Here is a 20,736-nt window from a genome sequence, read left to right as displayed (position 1 = left end):
TTATCAATATTTATAATATCAGTATTTATGTTAGTATCTAGAATAATGATAAATCAGAGGAAAGATCAAAGGGTTGATGTGTTTTGTTGTATATTTTAGTTTTGTGTGTTTTTGTTGTCAATTTATGTGATTTTGGACTCATTTTTGTGTATTTTCTTCCGTTATGTGTTTTTGTTGGTCATTTTCCATATTTTACTATATTTAGTGTCAGCATTTAGAATAATGACCAATATGAACATTAATACAGGAAAAAACAAAGGGTTTTACTAATTTTTCTGCTAATTTTTTTTTGCAATTTTGTGTCGTCCTTTTCTGATTTCTGAGTGATTTTTGTATTTTTGTAGTCACTTTGTTTGTTTTTGGCATCATTTAGAACATTTTTGTCCCAATTTGTCTGTGTTTTTATGTTGTTTTGTGTTTTTTGGAATCATTTTGTGTGTTTATGTCTTTATTTTGTACATTTCTGTTGATATTTTGTGTTTTTAGATATATTTTGGTGTGTTTTTATTGCCATTTTGTGTGTTTTAGTTTATTTTGTATTTAGGCAGTCATTTTGTCTGTTATATTTATTTTGTGTTTTTTTGACACAGTTGTGTGTTTTTTTATTATGGTTTTGTGTGTTTTTGTCGTCATTTTAAACATTTCTGTTGTCATTTTTGTGTTGTTTTTTATTTATCACTCTGTATATTTGATCATTTTATATGATATGATCTCATTCTATATGTGTTTGTTGTCATTTTGTGTGTTTTTGGATTCAACTCGTGCACAAAAATATGCTGATGTAGACGTTTTCTGGTGTTTGCTCTATTATTCTTATTTCTATGTGTTGTTAACTGCTGTGCCTCTGCTACCCAAACTATATTTTATCAACTAACGGTGACAACTTTCCAATATTTGCACCATCGTGTATTTTCTATGTTCAAACTTCTCAGCAGTTTTGGTTTTTCATCCTCAGGGAATTAAAGTAAAGGTGAATGTTTAAGATTCCAGTGAAATACACATTTTATTTCCGATAATAGAATCTGAAATAGGTTTTTTACCTTATTAACGGCTGGCTTTAATAAAAGTCGTGGCTGTTTTACTATCCACGAGGCAAAGCTGCTACTCTGTGTCTCTGTTGCTCATAATTACTTTTCTAGATAAAAAAATAAAAAACATGAAGGAATGATTGAAAGAGGAGGAAAGCAAAATAATAAAAAAAAAAAGAGTCGTCGGCAGCAGTTTAAAAATGGTGTGATATATATTTTTGTGGTCTGACGTTAATACATCTTCAGTGTGTCTGGAAGGCTCTTATCTGCACAGTGACTGAGCCACGTCAGGCCCTGGTGAATTCTGATGATAACTGCAGGTCATCCAATGAGAATACACAATGAGGTTCTACTGCTGCACAGTCGCTCTCAAGTAGCTCAAAACTTTCACCCTTTAAAACAGCAAAAAAACACATGCATTTAGAGGAAAATGTACTGAATGAAGACAAAAACACACAAAATGGCAATAAAAAAACTAAAATGAGTCTAAAAACACACAAAAAAAACAACAAAAATGTACAAAATGAAGACAAAAACACAAAAGACAACAAAAATACACTAAACAACATGAAAAAAAGACAAAATAAGAGAAGAAAAACACCAAAATGACCGTAAAAGAAACAAAATTACTCCAAAAACGCACAAAATGAGAGAAAATACATATAAAATGACAACAAAACTAAAGAAAACAACAAAAATGTATGACAAAAACCGTTGTTCTTTCCTGTGGAAATGCTTAGATAGGTGTCAACACAAATGAAAACACAAAACAGTGTAAAACGCATACAAATTAAGAAAAAAATGTACAAAATGAAGACAAAAACACACAAAATGGCAATAAAAATACTAAAATGAGTCTAAAAACACACAAAAAAACAACAAAAATGTACAAAATGAAGACAAAAACACAAAAGACAACAAAAATACACTAAACATGAAAAAACAACAAAATAGAAAAAAAGACACCAAAATGACTCTAAAAACACACAAAATGAGAGAAAATATATACAACATGACAACAAAACTAAAGCGAACAAAACATACAACAAAAACACAAAAGTTATTCTTTGTTCTTTCCTGTGTTAATGTTTAGATCAATACAAATGAAAACACAAAACAGCATCAGACACAGAAATTAGGAGAAGAATTTCCTAAACAAAGACAAAAGCACACAGAGGCAATAAAAACACTTCAAATGAATCTAAAAACACAAAAAATACTCTAAAAAACACAAAATGATAACGAAAACACAAAAATGGTTCCAAATAAGATAATAATAATAATAATAATAATAATAATAATAATAATGCATTGGATTTTAAATAGTGCTTTTTCATAGACACTCAAAGCACTTTACATTGATCTGCATTGTTCTTTCACTCTACACACAGTGGTGGTAAGCTACTAGTGTAGCCACAGCTGCTCTGGGGCAGACTGACAGAAGCGAGGCTGCATAGTGAACCGTTGGCCCCTCCCACCAACACCCACTCACACTACATTCATACTAGGCAATGTGGGTGAAGTGTCTTGCCCAAGGACACAACGTCAATGACTTTGCTAGAGCGGGATTCGAACCCCAACCCTTTGGTTAATGGACGACCCACTCTACCACTGAGAAAAAACATAACAAAAAGACACAAAAACTCCTCAAAAAACCCAAAATAACAACATAAAACACAAAAATTACCCCAAAAAACTATGATAAATGACAACAAAAAGACACAGAAATGACTCACAATCAGAAAATGAAAACACAAACAGCGTTCAACACACATGTACTAAATGAAGACACAAAGTCTTTGTTCTTTCCTGTGTTAATGCTCAGATTTGATTGACGTACTATTTGTTCAGCTTTGAGTCAAAATGAGACTTTCACTCAAATCCTAATTTCTGCGTTTTAGCAGAAAAACAGTTTTTACACCATTAGAGAATAATTTATGTCGATGTCGTCATGACATTTCAACACACCATTGTTTTATTTTTATGTTGTAACGAGTCCTCGTATGAATATCTGATGACTTTATTCAGCTTTGCTTCACACAGGTTTGAATTTATCTTCCCTTTGTCGCCTCCTCCTCCTCCTCTTCCTCTTCCTCTTCCTCCTCCTCCTCCTCCTCCTCCTCCTCCTCCCCCTCCTCCTCCACCACTTCTTCCTCTTCCTCTTTCTCTTCATCCTCCTCCTCCTCCTCTTCCTCCTCCTCTCCTCCTCCTCCACTTCCTCCTCCTCCTCCACTTCTTCCTCTTCCTCTTCCTCTTTCTCTTCATCCTCCTCCTCCTCCTCTTCCTCCTCCTTTTCCTCCACTTCCTCCTCCTCCTCTTCCTCCTCCTCCACTTCCTCTTCCTCTTCCTCCTCCTCCGTCATTCTTGCAGAGCCAGAGTGCTGATGAATAATTGAACAGTCCCGTTCACCAAATGTCACAGCGGGGGAAATTGTTTGCGCTGGCTGGTAATTAGAATTTCATTGTTTGTTATGAGGGTTTGAAATTCCTGTCATTCCATATTCCAGCTTTTCCTGATGACGGTAGCTTTACATCCAGAGATGAAGGAGGATGTTTGGGACAATCATTCCACTGTGTAGACTCATACTGTATATACATAAACACACTCCTAAAGCACACGAGAGGAAAACACTGACTAAACAACAGCTTTTTGAAGTGATTAGATTTAAAGTCATAGTAAAACAGGCATGTGATTGGTCAATATCAGAATCAGAATCAGAATCATCTTTATTCGCCAAGTGTATGTTGTACACACGAGGAATTTGACTCGGTCAACTGTGCTCTCTCCAATAGTGAAAACAATTCAATAATAAACAATCAACTAGAAGAGATGATAATAAGTATAAACATAAGTATAAATATAAACAGTAGTTAGACTAGAATGTGCAAATAACAAGATGATAATAATAATAATAATAATAATAATAATAATAATAATAATAATAATAGTATAAAAAAAAATAAATAAATACAAAATAAAAATTAAAAAAAAAATAAGATATATCAGAGGGGAGGGGCAACAAAACTGTGATTAGAGGGCCACATTATCAATATTTATAATAATGACCAATATGTAGCATTAATACAGGAAACAACAAAGGGTTTGTGGGTTTTATTGTTTATGAGTATTTATTATTGTAATTTTGTTTATTTTGTCTCAGTCTGGACTCATTCTTTATTTTATTTTTTCATTTTGAGTGTGTTTTGAGTCATTTTGTGGACTTCTGTTGTCATTTTGTATTTATGTTGTCATTTTGTGTATTTTTATTCCTGTTTACAGTGAGTTTTGAGTCAATTTGTGTGTTTTAATTGTTGTTTTGTAAACTTATGTTGTCATTTTTTTTTAATTGTGTTTGTATTGTTTGTATTTTTGTTGTCCTTTTTGTGTCATTTTGTGTATTTATGTTGTTGATGTGTATTTATATTGTCATTTTGTGTGTTTTTTTGTCATTTGCCTGTTTGTTGTCGTTTTTTCTATTTTTGTTGTTTGTTTTGTTGTTATTTTGTGGATTGTTTTTGCTCTTCTGAATGTGTTTGGAGTCCTTTGGTACATATTATTTTTGTATGCCTACAGGCTTATTGAGTGGACAGTAATACCTACTTATCATATCATATATAGTTATTTTTCTAATAGTGGCACTCTGACTCTGACACACACTTCCTGTTACAGCCTCCCTGTTTCCTGTCTTTAGGACTTGTTCAAGCTCTGAAAAAAACTAATGTTAGAATTAAACTGTGGGAAGTTTATTTGTTATCCAACAGAGAAATATGTTCCAAGATATTTCATTAGTTTTATTAAAACAGACTGTGGTCATCCTTTGTTGCCTTGATGTTACGTGATATTCAAAACGTTCTCTTCTTTGGATGAAAATAAAAGGTCATTAATATGTCTTACTCATTTTCTTACACATTTTATTTTGTTTGTCACTGTTTGAGCTCAGCATCGTGTAGTCGTTTACTTTGTTGAGCCAATCATCCATCGACAGTTGAGGGTTTTCTCCAGAGACGAAGCAGTTTTTAAATCTCACATCTGCTGGTTCTGGGTTCTACGTGGGGAATTACTGAGAGTCTCACATAAAAACATAAAGATCTAGAAGTAGAAGGATTTGTCAGCTGTTGCTAATCTCATCAGCACTGCATGTCAAATCACCTTCTGTTCTTTTCTCTATTATTTGTCTCTGTTGATCTTTCTATTCCTCCGTGTCTTCCTCCATCACCTTCTGTGTTCTTTCCTTCATCAGTTTGTAGAAGTTAAGAGCGTGATGGTCTGAAAGTTAACACATTCTCCCAGCGGCTAACCTCAGCTATTAGTCGACCATTGTGTCCTTGCAGACCTTTTGTACTCATTGAAGATAAAAAAGCACAAGAAAAACACACCAAAACTAATGTAAAAACTCAAAAGTTACTTCCAAAAAACAAAATGATTACAAAAAAATGCAAAAATGACTAAAAAACAAAATGACAACAAAAAGACACAAAAAGGACTAAAAGAAATATTTTAAAAAACATAAAAAGGACTCAAAAAATATCAAAAAGATACAAAAAAAAACAAAGCAAAGCAAAATAACCACAAAAAGAACAAAAAGAATTATTTAAAAAAATGACTCCAAAAAACAAAATGACAAGAAGACACACAAAGGACTCAAAAAACTAATTTACTACAAAAAGACGCAAAAAACACTAAAAAAATATCAAAAAGACTCAAAAACAACTAAAACAAAACCCAAATAACAACTAAAAGACACAAAAATGACTCCAAAAAACAAAATGACAAGAAGACACACAAAGGACTCAAAAAACTAATTTACTACAAAAAGATGCAAAAAACACTAAAAAAATATCAAAAAGACTCAAAAACAACTAAAACAAAACCCAAATAACAACTAAAAGACACAAAAATGACTCCAAAAAAACCAAAACACAATAATTACAAAAAGAAAGAAAACACATTTTCATTGAACCCCTGCTGTTTGATCTGGTCTTACAGATGCTTTGAACACTAAGAACAACCAGGTGATGTGTAACACCATGAAGGTTCTGCAACATCTGGTGATGTCTGGAGAGAACGTAGGAGAAGCTCTGGTTCCGTACTTCAGACAGATCCTGCCGGTTTTCAACCTCTTCAAGAACAAGAAGAGTAAGACCCAACTTAATGTTTCATACCTCAACAGGTTGTGTTTGAATTCTGTTTACAACTTTGAGGTTTTCATTGTCCTGATTCTCGCCTCTCCAAACTCCAGATTATCTTACGTCTTATGATCCTGTGGTTTAAGGTTTGTTAAAAGTTCATTTCTCCTGATAATCAGCTCTGAAACGAGTAAGGGTTGACAATTGTAAATATTAAAGTTGTTCAATATTTACGGCTAAAACTCCTCGCTATGCGCTATAATATTAGATCCAATGTTGATGTCAGATATTGATCCAATATGTTTTTGTTGGATTTATTGAAGTTATTTTTCCGGGTCTTTTATTATGTGAAGGTTTTCCTTTATCAAAACAACTTTTTTCAGCAAATTTAAGTTGATCTCTTGACATGTTTCGACTGCCAACTGCCAGTCTTCCTCAGAGGCGTCTGCTGATCACTTTGATGTGTCCTTCATGTGTCTTTCATAAACAATCAGCAGATTATCACTGTATTTACGTCAGATATTTGTTTGGACCAGCAGAGGGCGCTGGTAACCCAGTGGTCGGTTGATATTCTAGCAGTGAAGAAGAGATGCTATGCTAGCAGACAGAGCTAATAGAAAATCATGACTTTTACAGATATTCACGTAATATTACAGATATTCTTTCGGTGCTAAAGGGGTAAGGAATCATTTATGAACATGTTTAAGAGTAGAAAGTGGCCAGAAAGAAAGTAGTAGCAGATTCCGCCCGCTGCCAAAACTTCTGGACAGCGCCATCTGCTGTTTAAAAAAAGTACTGCAATTCAATTTTCACAGTATCGATGTGAACCGTGATACCTATGAATCGATTTTTAACTGCCTTACGATTAATCGTTCCATCCCTAGTATCGACCAATAACCAAGGTTCCAATATTGGAATTGAATCGTAAGTGAAAAAGTTGTATCAGGACACCCCTAGTTTTTAACTTGACTTTACCGAGTAGAAATTTCGACTTCGGGTGGCGTTCAAAGTCACTTTTTCAAATGAAAAAAATCACAAGTTTCTTTCTTGGAAGGAGGTCTGCGGTCGAACAGAATGGTTCTGCGTTTAGTTCCCAAATGTGTAACAGATAAAACATCTCTACAGATTTAGAAAAGACTAGACAGTAGTCAGTGCTCTTTGTGTGGAAGCGCTTAGCATGCATGGTGTGACAGGTTGAAAGAAACGACCCCAAACGCCACATCGTCAGAAGGAAAAACGACGTTTTGAATCAATCATTTAAACACGTGCTTTAACAGAAAAAAACAACAACCCACCTCGGCTTAGTCTGCTGATCAATAACCAATCTGAGTCTTTTGTGTTTTTGTAATTCACTCTTCACAGAAGTCTAAGAAAATTCAGACAAAACCTTGACGCCATCTTCAAGCATTAGTCACACAACCTGAGCCAGTGTAACAGTGGTTCTCCCTGCCTGGTAGTTACCGTACCAGACTGTCTACAGGTCTGCCCTCTTGTCTCCTCTCATCGATTAAAGCTGAGCAAATCTCTGTGCTAGCAGCCGTCCCTGTTATTGACCTCTCCCACAGACACCGTTCAGGGCTGCAGAGGGAGCGCTGTTTGCTCCGTCCTGTAAAGAATCTCATTAAGGCACTTTGGCTCCAGGAAACGCTGAAAAGTTAAACCTTAGAAAGAAACACAAAAAAAGAAAAGGAGAGAACATCATTAGATACATCCCCCAAAGAAGAAATTCATCTACTATTTAATATTAGTGTTTTTTATTTTATTTTGTCGCTATTTTTATGCATAGAATCCCAGTGGTTTCTGTTAAATACATGTAATATATGGGTATAATTGTCATTAGGGATGTAGAAAATCATGGAATTTAAAGGTTGCAGTAACTCACTTAAAGCTGATATCCAGAGTTTCTGAGAGAACGTCTTGATGTCCCGCCCCCAACAGCTCTACTTCCTCCCCTGCCTCTGCCAATCTACCTGAAGCCACGCCTCTACGTCTGTGCAAAACGTAACAAAGTCGCTTAACTACAAAAACTACACATTTATTGTTAGAGTGCCTTAACTTTTGATTAAAACATGTTTATTACTTGTCCATGAGAAATGTCGCCAAATCCTGGTCCATTCAGAATCCTTTCAGCAAGTCCCTCCCCCTTTGAAAAGCAGCTCTGAGATAAATTCTGTTACGTCACAAAGACGTTTATCTAGAAACTTTATACGTTGGCAATCGTGGAATGAGTAACTGGAGTTTGGGAGCGCTCCTCTATGACGTTATGCTACTCAGTGATACCTGTTTGCTGTTGTGACGGTGCACACGTTTTCACTTTGATTGACAGTGGTTCGCTCCAGGAAGTCGAAGCCTATTGGCTGGGCGAAGGCGGCGCTTTCTTGTATTTGTATAGGGGTCTATGGATGAAGGCGGGACTTATATACAGTACATGAATGTATATGAATGACCACCAGCAGTAGACCATAGAATGATATATAAACATAGATTTCTCAGAAACTCCAGATATCAGATGTAAGAAAGTCTCCTAAGTACAAACATGTAGAGCTTCAAAAGGAGGAGCCTATAATGACATCACTGAAGGTTCTTAAATTAATTTTATTCATTATTACAATGACATTAGAATAATTTCCTGTACTTAACTTTCACTATTATTATTAGTGAGATTATGAGTTTAACTGTAGTGTAGAAAAAATGTTGTTTTAAACCTAAAGTTTTACGGTAAATAAAGGTTTTTGATGCACTAGTGCACAAGTAGATATTATTACTAGTAAAGCAAACATGATCTACTAGTAGATCATTTTGTGTTCCAACATCTACATAAACATAGATTTCTGGATATCAGCTTTAATGTTCCATGTTAGCAGCGCTGAATTATTCCTAATGTTTGTTAAACATGAGGTTTTTTTCACGTTAGCTTGTTTTGTGGTAACGGAGTGGAGTGGTCTTAGTGTCACACACTGAGCTACAACTCAATGGTTCCTAATGTCCTTTATTGTCTTTTTAAAAATTGACATCAAACGGTTGTTCCCTGGTTTCCATGGATACGGTTGATGGGAAAAGTGATGAAAGTTGTCAATCAAACCAAATATTTTAGTGGATAAAATGTTTTTTGTTAAAAAGTATCAGGCCCAAACATATTTCATCAGCATTTGTGTCCCTAATGATAATTTCTGCAAACTGTAAAGTTTTAACTGATACAATATTTATAAATAGTTGAAATTTAAGAAAAAATTTTTTTGCAATTAAATTATAATTTTTTCTTTAATTGTCAAAATTCAGGAATATAACTTTACAAACAATATCACATCATACAAGTATTTAATAGGGGTGGGACGATACACTGGATGATTTTTTTTTTCTTTTTCTAAACACATTAGGAAAATATAATAATAAAAACTAACCATAACCATCTGGTGTGATAGTGAAATGTGTAGATTGGCGATTCTCAACTGGTGGGTCGCGGACAGCTGGTCAAAAATAAATAAATACTTCATGTCTTTCATGTTGGACTTTGTTTTGACAGGCATGCCGTGAAATGCATGGAAAATATATAGATTTGTGTTTTAAAAATAATGATATATGTGTGTTTTATGAAAAAGTTAATTTGGTTGGTTGGAATATTTAAAAAAAGTGGGTTGCGATTTAATGATCGTGGCAAAATGTGGGTCCCAGGGTGAGACCAGGTGTAGATTCTTTATCGTTTTAATAAAGCGATATGTTATCGTTCCAACACTGTGTGTGAGTTGATGGCAGCTCTAAATGTATTTGATACTTTTGGGGTACGTGTACGTGTACCGCTAGGGGTACGGGAGCACATTGCAGGAGAAATGTTCCTTGTTCCTTTTTAGGCTTTTTTGGTTAAATTGCTTAATAAAATACTGTATTTTCTTGTAATTTATTGAAACAGGATAATTTTATGCTGTAGAGGCCATATAACTATATTTATAACACTTCTGTGAATAATAGACCATAATTAGATACATTTTACTACTGCTATTAAAGTAATCACATAAAAGTTGTAGTTTAACTGATTTTCACTTTAAATTCCATTCATTGTTTTGAATTTGAAGATTTAATCCTTAGGGAACCAATGTTTGAGACACATGTAGGGGTTTAGGAGAACCCACTGTTCCACAAATGAAAGAGAATATGAAATTGTGGAGAGGGTCCTTATTACAGTATATGAAGTGCGAAGGGGGTACGCGGGACAAAAAACCTCTGGATTATATGATGATCTATTGTGTTCTATTCTGACATATTCACTGTTTTTATTTTGCTTTGAAATATGAAATATCAAAGCTCTTTGTTACAAACGTGCGTCAAACATTAGAAATCACAAACCTGTGGCTTTTTATTGTGAAAACGATGATGATTTGTGGGTTGTTGTGTTCTCACACTCTATGTGCAATTTGTCTCGTCTGAAACGAGGCCGTCAAAGGCGTGGATTGAAGCGCTCTAAATGCTCTAAATGTCTGCACACCTCCTGCTTTGTCACACACTCACTTGTCTGTCTCAGCAGCGTTTGGAAAAAGCTCCCTGGAGCCGACGAGCACAATCCTTGTGTTTAGCACAGCTGAAAAAACACACAAAGCCAGCGCTAACATCTCCCTTTGGATCTCCCACGCTGCAACTCACTGAGCTTGTAAGGCATCCCTCTGATTCCCTCAGTCACAACAGCACCACTGTCCACGACATGTGTGTGTGTGTGTGTGTGTGTGTGTGTGTGTGTGTGTGTGTGTGTGTGTGTGTGTGTGTGGTGAATAGATACGTTGTGTCCCTCATGCAGCTGTTGGCTTCAGAGCAGATGAAAGGTCCCAGCTTTGTGTCTCCGTCCATTCTCGTTGTAGTGGTGCCAGCCTCAGGCTCACAGAGCCACAGTCATACAGTCATCTACACACACACACACACACACACACACACACACACAGTGAACAACCTCCTGTCTGTGCCTCCAGTTGTCCAGGCTGTGAATCAATAGGCTGACAGGCTTTGCTGGAGGGTCAGGGCGACTGTTGGATATCACCAGGATCTGAACATGGGACACATTCCCCTGGTGCCGTTCACACGCCACGCTCCTGTTGCATCACTGCTGCTCTTCCAAGAGGTCGTGACCTTTTAAATGACTCTGTATCGGCCTCGTACCAACTGTTTATATAAGGTTAACACCTCTTAGGCTAGTGGTTCCCACCCTTTTTTGGATCGTGACCCCGTTTTGATATGAAGAATGTCTGGCCACCCTAAAGAATCATGATTTTTATACTGTATTACACACTGTTTTTTTAGGGAAGGCCAATTCATCTGTAGCACATTTCATACACAATGTTCTTTACATGAACAGCTGAAAAATTAATAAGAAGAATAAAATCAGCAGTAAAACATTAAATCAACAATAATATGATTAAAAATCTCCCTGTCAGCAATAGAGAAAAAGAAAAAGCTTTAACTTGGATTTAAAAACTGCTCTGTTCCACTTCTTTGCAGCATAACAACTAAAAGCAGCATTTTACTGTATTTTAAATACAATTAGAAGAGCTACACTTATATTTGCTAAAATTAAAGTGTAGAATACAGTGTGTTGTTTTCATTTGAAAAAGAATAGTCATTTAAAAATCAGTGATGTTCTTTAGGAGTGTCCCGATCTGATATTGATATCGTATATTGTCCAATATCAGCCAGAAAACCGATATCAGATTTTATCATACTGAGTCTAAAATCTGTGATATATATTTTATTATATTTTTTCTATTGTAAAATACTGTAGATATTATGTTGAAGGGTAAAATGTATGAAACCTATTGGTTAATAATAAATGGGTCAGTTTTTCTCATCCCTACTGTTGTTGATTATTGTTCTCTGTTTAAGTGACATCACATGATCAAGACTTTGATGATGAAGTATGTATGATTCGTGCTGATATCGAATCAGATCAATATTGGTATCGGCCAATATCCAAAGGTTGCAATATTGGTATCGTATCGGGAGTGAAAAGTTGTATCGGGACAATCCCTAATATTTTCTTTTATTTTTAGTAATTACGGTTCTAGACATTTCAGGCGACCCATTTTAAACTCCAGGTGACCCCACTTAGGGTCCTGACTCCAGTGTTGAAAAACGTTGACTTAGGCCTTGTTTACACAACAGCATTTGTTGTCTGTCCGTTTACATGGCAACGGCGTTTAAAATTGGCTCCATCTCAATATTTCTCAATATTTTTCCAAACTTGGTGTTGTTCTGTCACGAGTTCAGCTTCATTTGTGTTCAGGCCGTTTTCTGCCAGACATGAGTCGGGTTTAATTATGGGGAGAGATTTGTCTCCCCATATAAGATATTCACAAATATATCCTTAATTTTCACATGTTTTTTTTAGATTTTTACATGTTTTTTTCAGATCCACAAATGTTTCCACAATGTGTGTTATATATTTTTTAATTGGACTCCAAGGACTACATGATGGAAATTAACTTTTAAGCTAGAGTCTGGTGCAAACATCACAGTTTTTATAATGTAATGTATTTGTATGCTGTCCTGATAAATAAATAAATAAATAAATAAATAAAATTCTGCTTGTTATTTGTGTCAAGTGCGTTTGTGCAGCAGCTGGCTTGTGAATTTATTGGTGGATTTGAAAAACATGTGAAAATCTGAAAAATACATGTGAAAATTGTGGACATATTTGTGAATATTTTTGTGACAAATCTCTGCCCATACTAATTACTGTATAGGAACTACGTGTGTTCTGTGAAAGTTTCATTGCACATTTGTGCTTATTTTGCGTCATTGCGAAACCACAGCGCCAACTATTGGCCTGGCATGTTTACTGCATCGTTTTTGGTGTTTACCGTGGTCTCATGTAAACAGATTGTTTTAAAGATGTAGCTGTGTAAAGAATGCAGAACTGTTAGGAAACACAAATGGAAACGTTGCCGTGTGAACAGGTCCCTAAAGTCCTTCAAAGTGAAACACGGAGCAAAACAACAGCACTTTGACCCACACGTTCAATTAGCGACATCCAACTTCTGAGAATATTCTAGAGTGAAATATGCCGTAGCTGTGTACCATCCTACTGCTGCCACCCTAGCGTGTCACTCTGGAGTGATCACAGAAGAAGATAAAGACATCCTTGATGTGCACCCATTGCTCTCCCAGCCTTTGTTTGCTCATTGTGTGTGTGTGTGCACGCGCACGTGCGTGTGTCGTCTCCGTCTGAGCCGTTTGATGAGTGTCAGAGACAACGTTGAGGACAGTGAAGAAATTCTTCCGATACAATTTGCGCGGCTCTGTTATTTGCCCACCGTGATGAATCTCATCCCTAATGAAATGCAACAATGTTTCTTAAGAAGGAGAGATGTGCTCTGTCATCCAGTAAATTCCTCATCCGAGCTCCAAGGAGGGAACTAATCTACTGTGTGTTGTATCAGAAGGAGGCACGACCAATTTGTAAAGTATCCAAAGGAACAGAGTGGAATAAGTTCTCGGTTTACAATTCTTTCCTGGAATATGTTTTTTTTTTTAATTCAAAATGTACGGGAGAAAAAAAATACTTTTTTACTGTTTAACAACTTCTTACGGTTGAATCTAATTTAAATGATGCATTCCCCTGTGGCTAAAGATGAATTAGCTGCTAGCCTGAAACAGCAGACAGTTAGCTAACACTTTGTGGCTCTAAATAGTACACATTACTTGCATTCTCACTGCATTACAACTTGCAATGCTCATAATAATCATCAGTAATTCCAGACGTCACTCATGCTTACTGACTTCCATCTCCAGGTAGTTTAATTTTAATTTATCACCCCTCGTTTAAAACACGCTAATCCGTCCGAAATGCTTCTTTTACAGGCTTGAGGGCAGATATTAGTTACCTAGCAACAGATAACAGCTAAACCTTGATTAATAATAAATAATAATAATAAATGTACACCACACGAAACAGAATAAGCAAGACAAAGCTATGTTAAAGCTGCAGTATGTAAGCTTCATTTGGTCAAATATCAATTTTAACTATTGATCATATTGTAATTCAACGTGATCTGAGAGGACCTTGGACCTCTGCTTCTTCTCTTTGCTCTGTATTTGAGCTTCAGAAATCCATGACATATTTCTACAAACAGAGTGCTCCATGAGCTTTTTTTGGGCGTTGCTATTGGCTGCTCTATTGAAGTTAAGTGCGTTCATGTACCATCAATAGTTAAAGTGTAATGGCGGACGTTCCAGCAGGAGAAGTCTCCATCATGCCGTTAGGCACAACGGTTACACAAGCGGGAAAGGGAGGACCGACATGGAGAAGCAACAAAATATCATCAGAAAACTCTCCAATAACACAAGTTGCACAGTATTTACTTAAATGTTCTTGATGTTGTGACCAATTTGTAGATAATTTGAAGAACTTTTGTGGAATATTTTGAGGAAAATTGGTTCTTTTCAACAATTTGGGCTTAAATATGACAGCAGTCATGTGATGAAATTATTGAAAAACTGTGAATGCTGCAAATATTGTGGAGTTTTATTGAATGAGTGTATTTGGAGGAACTGATATATCTACAGCTGAACCCTTAATGGTCTGTGCTACACAACAGTCAGTTGTTTTTTCTTGTTTGACTCCTAATGTTAGCCAGGGGTTCTACTTGTTTCTTGGTAAAAAAGGCATTTAAAAAGAAAAAGAGAGACAGTGAAAGCTGTGCTCAATAATTGAAGTGTTTTTTTTTAAGGTGATTTTAAATGTTACACTGGCCGTGGTGTACGCTATGAATAGCTAAGGACTTCTAAAGGGAGCTCTCTTTCTCTGTTTGCCTGCAGGGCTACTGTGGTATTTGTGAGCGTCTACATCCAGTCATTGTTGTTGTCCAGATAGTTTTCCTCGTTTATGGCGAGATATTAGGGCTTTAACTGCTTATTCATCACTGATAAACACGTTTACACGCACATACACATCTTCAGAGGTGAAAGTCACTGATTACAAGTATTCACTTTACTGTAATTGAGTTGCTTTTATGGGTACTTGTACTGTTTTGAGTATATTTTTAAATCAGTAATTTTACTTATGCTTAAAGCTGCAGTATGTAGAATCCTCCCTACGCTCCCCGTTTTGAAACTGAAACTTACCCTCCCGGTGGAGCTCCAGCGACTTTTTTCCCCAATAGAGACTAGTGACAAATGTATGGATTTTATCTTGTGTTATTGGAGAATTTCCTGGTGTTTTAGAGACTCGGACATGAATGCATGTATCACTATGTAGTTACTGCCATGACTTCTGCTCCATCATTACACTTTTACTATGGTACGTGAACGCATTTGACTTCACTCGAGCAGCCAATAGCAACGCCCCAAAACAGCTCATGGCACACACGTGTTTGTAGAAAGATCTCTGATCGGCTGATATCCAGTGTCACACTCCTGGATTTCTCAAGGTCATTTACAGCCAAGAGAAGGAGAACAGATGCACTGTCCACTCAGAACACTTTGGATTATAATATGCTTAAAAATATTATTTTAAATTACACACTGCAGCTTTAAGTACATTTTAAAAGAAGTAAAGTGATTTGTTACATTTCTACACCGAACCGTTACTGAGTAAATTATAATTATTTTGTTTCAAAATGATCAATTATGAATTATTATGAAACTACAAAAAATGACTGACCAATCAGATTAAACATAATGCACTCTATTTAACTAAGCTACTTTATACTTGTACTTGAGTATTTTATGTATAACTTACTCGTACTTGTACCTGAGTACAATTTCAATCAATGTATCAGTACTGTTTATACCTCTGTACGTTTTCATACGTGTGTATTTATACAACATGCGTTTCTCAAACACATATAACGGTGATCTTGTTTGGCCGTTGTTTATCTTTCTGCTCAGAATGTGGCCAGATATGATAAGGTGTCTCTCACATACCACACACACACACACACACACACACACACACACACACACACACACACACACACACACAGCGACTCCACTGTTGGTTTTTGTGTTTGTGACACATTCCACACACTATGGCTGTCTTGGTTGTTTTCCCCAGGACACACATATTTAAGTACTTTATCTGTGCACCATAAGCCCACACACGCACACGCGTACGCGCACACACTCCAGCTATATGACCAGTCGTTTACAGCCCACGCCGGTTGTTAGAAGGAAAAAAAACACAAAACAAAGAGGGCGAGCGAGCCGACCTCGGTGCGTGACAGACCACCACTGCCTCATTATTTGTTGTCGTGGGCAGGTCACGGCGAGGCAGAGAGCAGCACGTGGCTTTGTCACAAACACACAGATGATTAGAAGTGTGTCTGTTGGTTGACTTTTAGCAGACGTAAGACCAGGCAACATAAATCCTGACTATACCACACTGTTGGAAATATTATCCCAGATAATAACCCTTCTCACTAATATTTGCTACATTTAATGACCTTTTCTAGCTGCTGTTGCTGTAGTACACAGGGTGTGTGGAAACATTAATGTACAAATATGAACCTTATGGCCTCCATGATGTGATCATTAATAGTAATTCCCTTTTCCCTGGTAGAACATACTTTATCTTCTTATTACGGAGCCCCAAACGTAACATGGTGAAACATTTTAACTGTGGCCACAAAAAAACTGTGATGTGCACAAAACACAACTTTGTGGCCAAAAAAACTACAATAACCTGCTTAGAAAGTAGTTATTCTAGGCCACGAAAAAGTAATTAATAAAACCCAAATGTAAATATTCTCTATTATTCTCTAAATATACTGACTTCCTGTTTTTAATCCGCACCGAGCGTGCTTGCATTTACAACGCTCCTAATCGCTCTAGACTTTGATTGCGTGTTCACACCGACCAACTGAGGAGGACTATCAGAGCAAACAAACCCTAGAGCGGTTAAAACGCATCACACTGGGCGGGGTCAGGGTTGAGGGTCCATTTGTTGTCACTTTAAAATGATTGTCGTCGACAAAAACTAAGATGAAAATTTGTCGTCAACAAAATGAACACTGCACGTCATGTTTGGTGTTCCGTATCTTGTCCTCTTTTTGATGCTCCCTCTGTCCACCTCTTTACCATGACTCATCTATCCCACCATGACTCATCTATCCCACCATGACTCATCTATCCCACCATGACTCATCTATCCCACCATGACTCATCTATTCCACCATGACTCATCTATTCCACCATGACACGTCCATTCCACCATGACACGTCCATTCCACCATGACACATCCATCCCACCATGACTCATCTATCCCACCATGACTCATCTATCCCACCATGACTCATCTATCCCACCATGACTCATCTATCCCACCATGACTCATCTATCCCACCATGACTCATCTATTCCACCATGACTCATCTATTCCACCATGACACGTCCATTCCACCATGACACGTCCATTCCACCATGACACGTCCATCCCACCATGACACGTCCATCCCACCATTACACGTCCATCCCACCATGACTCGTCCATCCCACCATGACTCGTCCATCCCACCATGACTCGTCCATCCCACCATGACACGTCCATCCCACCATTACACGTCCATCCCACCATGACACGTCCATCCCACCATGACGCGTCCATCCCACCATGACTCGTCCATCCCACCATGATACGTCCATCCCACCATGACACGTCTATCCATCAAACAGGAACAGTTTGGCACTATTAAAATAGAGAAAGGATGATTGAAGCCGAGTGGTGAAAATAGAGATGAAGAAGAGCTGTCAGCAGAGATCCAGAGATCAAATCCAAGCTTGTCTGTTCTTACCTGCTCCAGCGTTAGCATGCATCGTAGCACATAATGACTTTTTCTTCTCTCCTGAAGCTCAGGAAAAGACGTGAAAATAGTGGAAATATATTTTCCTATTAATGCGACCCCCACGCTTTCTATCGCTCCCCACTGAGATACTCTTTCCGCCCGTGGGTATGCCCACCTGGCTCTGTTAATTTCTATTGTCAGCAGGTCTGAGGCTAGAGCAGCCAATCAGGCGCCAGCGTCAGCCTCCGGGCCTGCAGTCGCTCTGCGGCTCCAATTTAAAGGTCAGCTGATAAGCAGCCAGATTCATGCATAATATGGCTGCTCTGCAGTCAGAGAGGCAGAGCACTTGAAAACACACACACACACACACACACACACGACACAAGCTTTGCTATCAAAGCGTTCACTTTGCAAACCAACACTTGGGTTTCAGCTTATTTTTTATTAGAAAATTGTGTTTTAACCAGGATTGGGGTCAATTATAATTGTAATTGGTAATTAATTGGAATTATGACATAATTATAATTGTAAACTTTTGCTGTTGTAATCATAATTGAATTGTAATTGAGTTTAAATAATTGACTCTGTAATTGGCATGGAAATTCTATGAAAAAAAAATGTCAATTACAATTTAATTAAATGCAAAACTATGTTACAGTTCTATGTCTTAGACATTTCTAGTTAGTAATGATCAAAATATGTTTCATACCAAGTTTACCTGTTAGTTCTTTTGAGGATTGTTTTACCATTTTAAAAACACAAAAAACGCCCACATCAGAAATAATAATACTATTATTTTCATGGATAAAGAAATTTACCCTTGGTAAACAAAAGATTTTAAAAAAATTTACAGATGATTTAAGGCGCGTGTCAAACTCAAGGCCCGGGGGGCCAAATCCGGCCCTTCAGAGCATCCGATTCGGTCCTCAGGAGAAAGTGAAAATGAATCACGTGAATCGTTACCAAATAATGCAGTTGTAAATTGTTGTTGAAAGAACTCTAAATTCTTCCAAATTCCAATTTTTCTCAAATTATTCCACAAAATCTCCCCAAATGAGATAAAAATTGGTCAAAAAAATGGATTAATCAAAGGACATTTAAAGCAACATCATGTAACTTTTGGCCACTAGGGGCGCTAACTTTCACTTCAAGCGCCCCTAGTGGCCACACGCGCCGCAACACTGTCGCAAAAATCAACAAACAGTCAGTGAGGCCAGTTTTTGATTGTGTGTGCAGACAGTAGATGACCTGTTGGTTAAAGAGAGATTATTGACTCACTATTAAAGAAAAGTAAAGTTAGTTTTATGGAAGTAGGATTCTGAGATTTACACATTTAGGCTATGGAGTTCTGTTAGCTTTGGTTTGTAGCCTGTTAGCTTCACCTGCTTGTATTTAGCTTCTACTAAACAGTGAAAATAATGTCAGAGACACATAACTATATACTAGGAGCAAAAAGTTAACTTACCAGTCTAATGATAAAGTTGAGAAAAGAGAATCGGTTTTACATCACGCTTCTTCTTTCATACGACGCCAACGAGCGAACTCCTTTCCCAAGGTCGACTCTTGTTTTTCCTCGCGCACAATCCCTTTTACGTTTTCTCTTTTTTAAATGTATGGTGTACAAATTAATGAACAAATCAACAAACGCAAATTCTACATTTGCTGAGACATTTCTCTCTATATTTGCTATTTGTGAAAAGATAGTTTTCTGACCTATAGTGGAAGAATGCAAATGTTAAAACCAAGGTTGGGGTCAATTACAATTACATGTTCAATTACAATTAATCACAATTACTGAGCCTTTAATAAAAAAAAGCTCATAAACATAACCTTCCTCTTGTGTTAGCTTTCTGTTAGCATCTCTTATGATAACGGGTCAGTTTTGACCCATGTCTTAAATCAGGGCCCAAATACGGACCAGTTGGACCATTGGTGGACCATAGGCTTTTTTAATTAAAGGTGTGGTCCGCAACTCTCAGATCACTCTCTCCCCCTCCCTCCCCGCTGCTCTTTTGTCCTGCCTCCAAACTTTCCAAAGTTCCTCCCTCAGAGGAGCTAACAAGCTAACGTTAGTCAGACAGCTACATCACAGTAATATAACATGCTCTGTGAAAAGCATATTACTGCAGTGCTTCTCTCTCTCTATGTGCACACACCACAGCAGCAGCAGCAGCAGCAGCAACACAGTGTCACTTACAGCAGCCCACACGGAGGCTGCTGCGCGCACATGCACCACAGAGTTCTAGTGAAACAATTACAAATCAAACATAATGTAAATCCACCAGCAGTAATTATCTTTCAAGCAGAAAAGTCACTGATTCCATCTTCTACTCCTCCAGACCATACGCTGTAAAAAAAAAGACGGCGCAACAGCTCTGGTAAAGGGGCGGGGACTGTGAGCAACAGCTGTCAGACAGTCCATCAAACACAGACCTGGATCTGATTGGTTCTATTTGCTCGGTCGTGGTGCATTCTGGCAATCTGCCAAAGGCTGCAGGAGCAGCAGGGGGCGGGGCTCAATGAGTGTTTTTTTCACACAAACTACTAGTTTGATGTAAATCTGTCGTTACACAGTCACAGCTTTAGCAAATATGACAAAAAGTCACTTTTATAAGAGTTGCAAACTGCATCTTTAAAGGTTCAGTAATTGTAATGTATTGTAATTGTACATGTAATTGTAATTGACCCCAACCCTGATTTTAACATTTGCATTCTCTTCCACTATAGGTCAGATAAATGTGTTTTCACTAATAGCTAATATAGAGAGGAATGTCTCAGCGTTTGTTGATTTCTTCATTAATTTGTACACCATACATTTTGCT

The 20,736-nt window shown here is 37.1% G+C and overlaps 1 protein-coding gene across 2 annotated transcripts in view; it reads left to right on the top strand.

The window, feature by feature from the left end:
- Positions 1 to 20,736, top strand: part of pacrg (PARK2 co-regulated) — a 202,344-nt gene that overhangs the window by 93,096 nt on the left and 88,512 nt on the right. For both annotated transcript variants that reach the window (XM_028437158.1, XM_028437157.1), the window contains exon 4: positions 6,015 to 6,164. In XM_028437158.1, coding sequence (XP_028292959.1) covers positions 6,015 to 6,164 — 150 coding nt within the window. The remainder of the gene's footprint in view (positions 1 to 6,014; positions 6,165 to 20,736) is intronic.

Source organism: Gouania willdenowi, chromosome 22 (assembly GCF_900634775.1).
Source record: "Gouania willdenowi chromosome 22, fGouWil2.1, whole genome shotgun sequence".
NCBI lineage: Eukaryota > Metazoa > Chordata > Actinopteri > Blenniiformes > Gobiesocidae > Gouania > Gouania willdenowi.
Note: the sequence above shows the minus strand (reverse complement) of the source record. Positions and strands in the feature narration are given on the sequence as shown.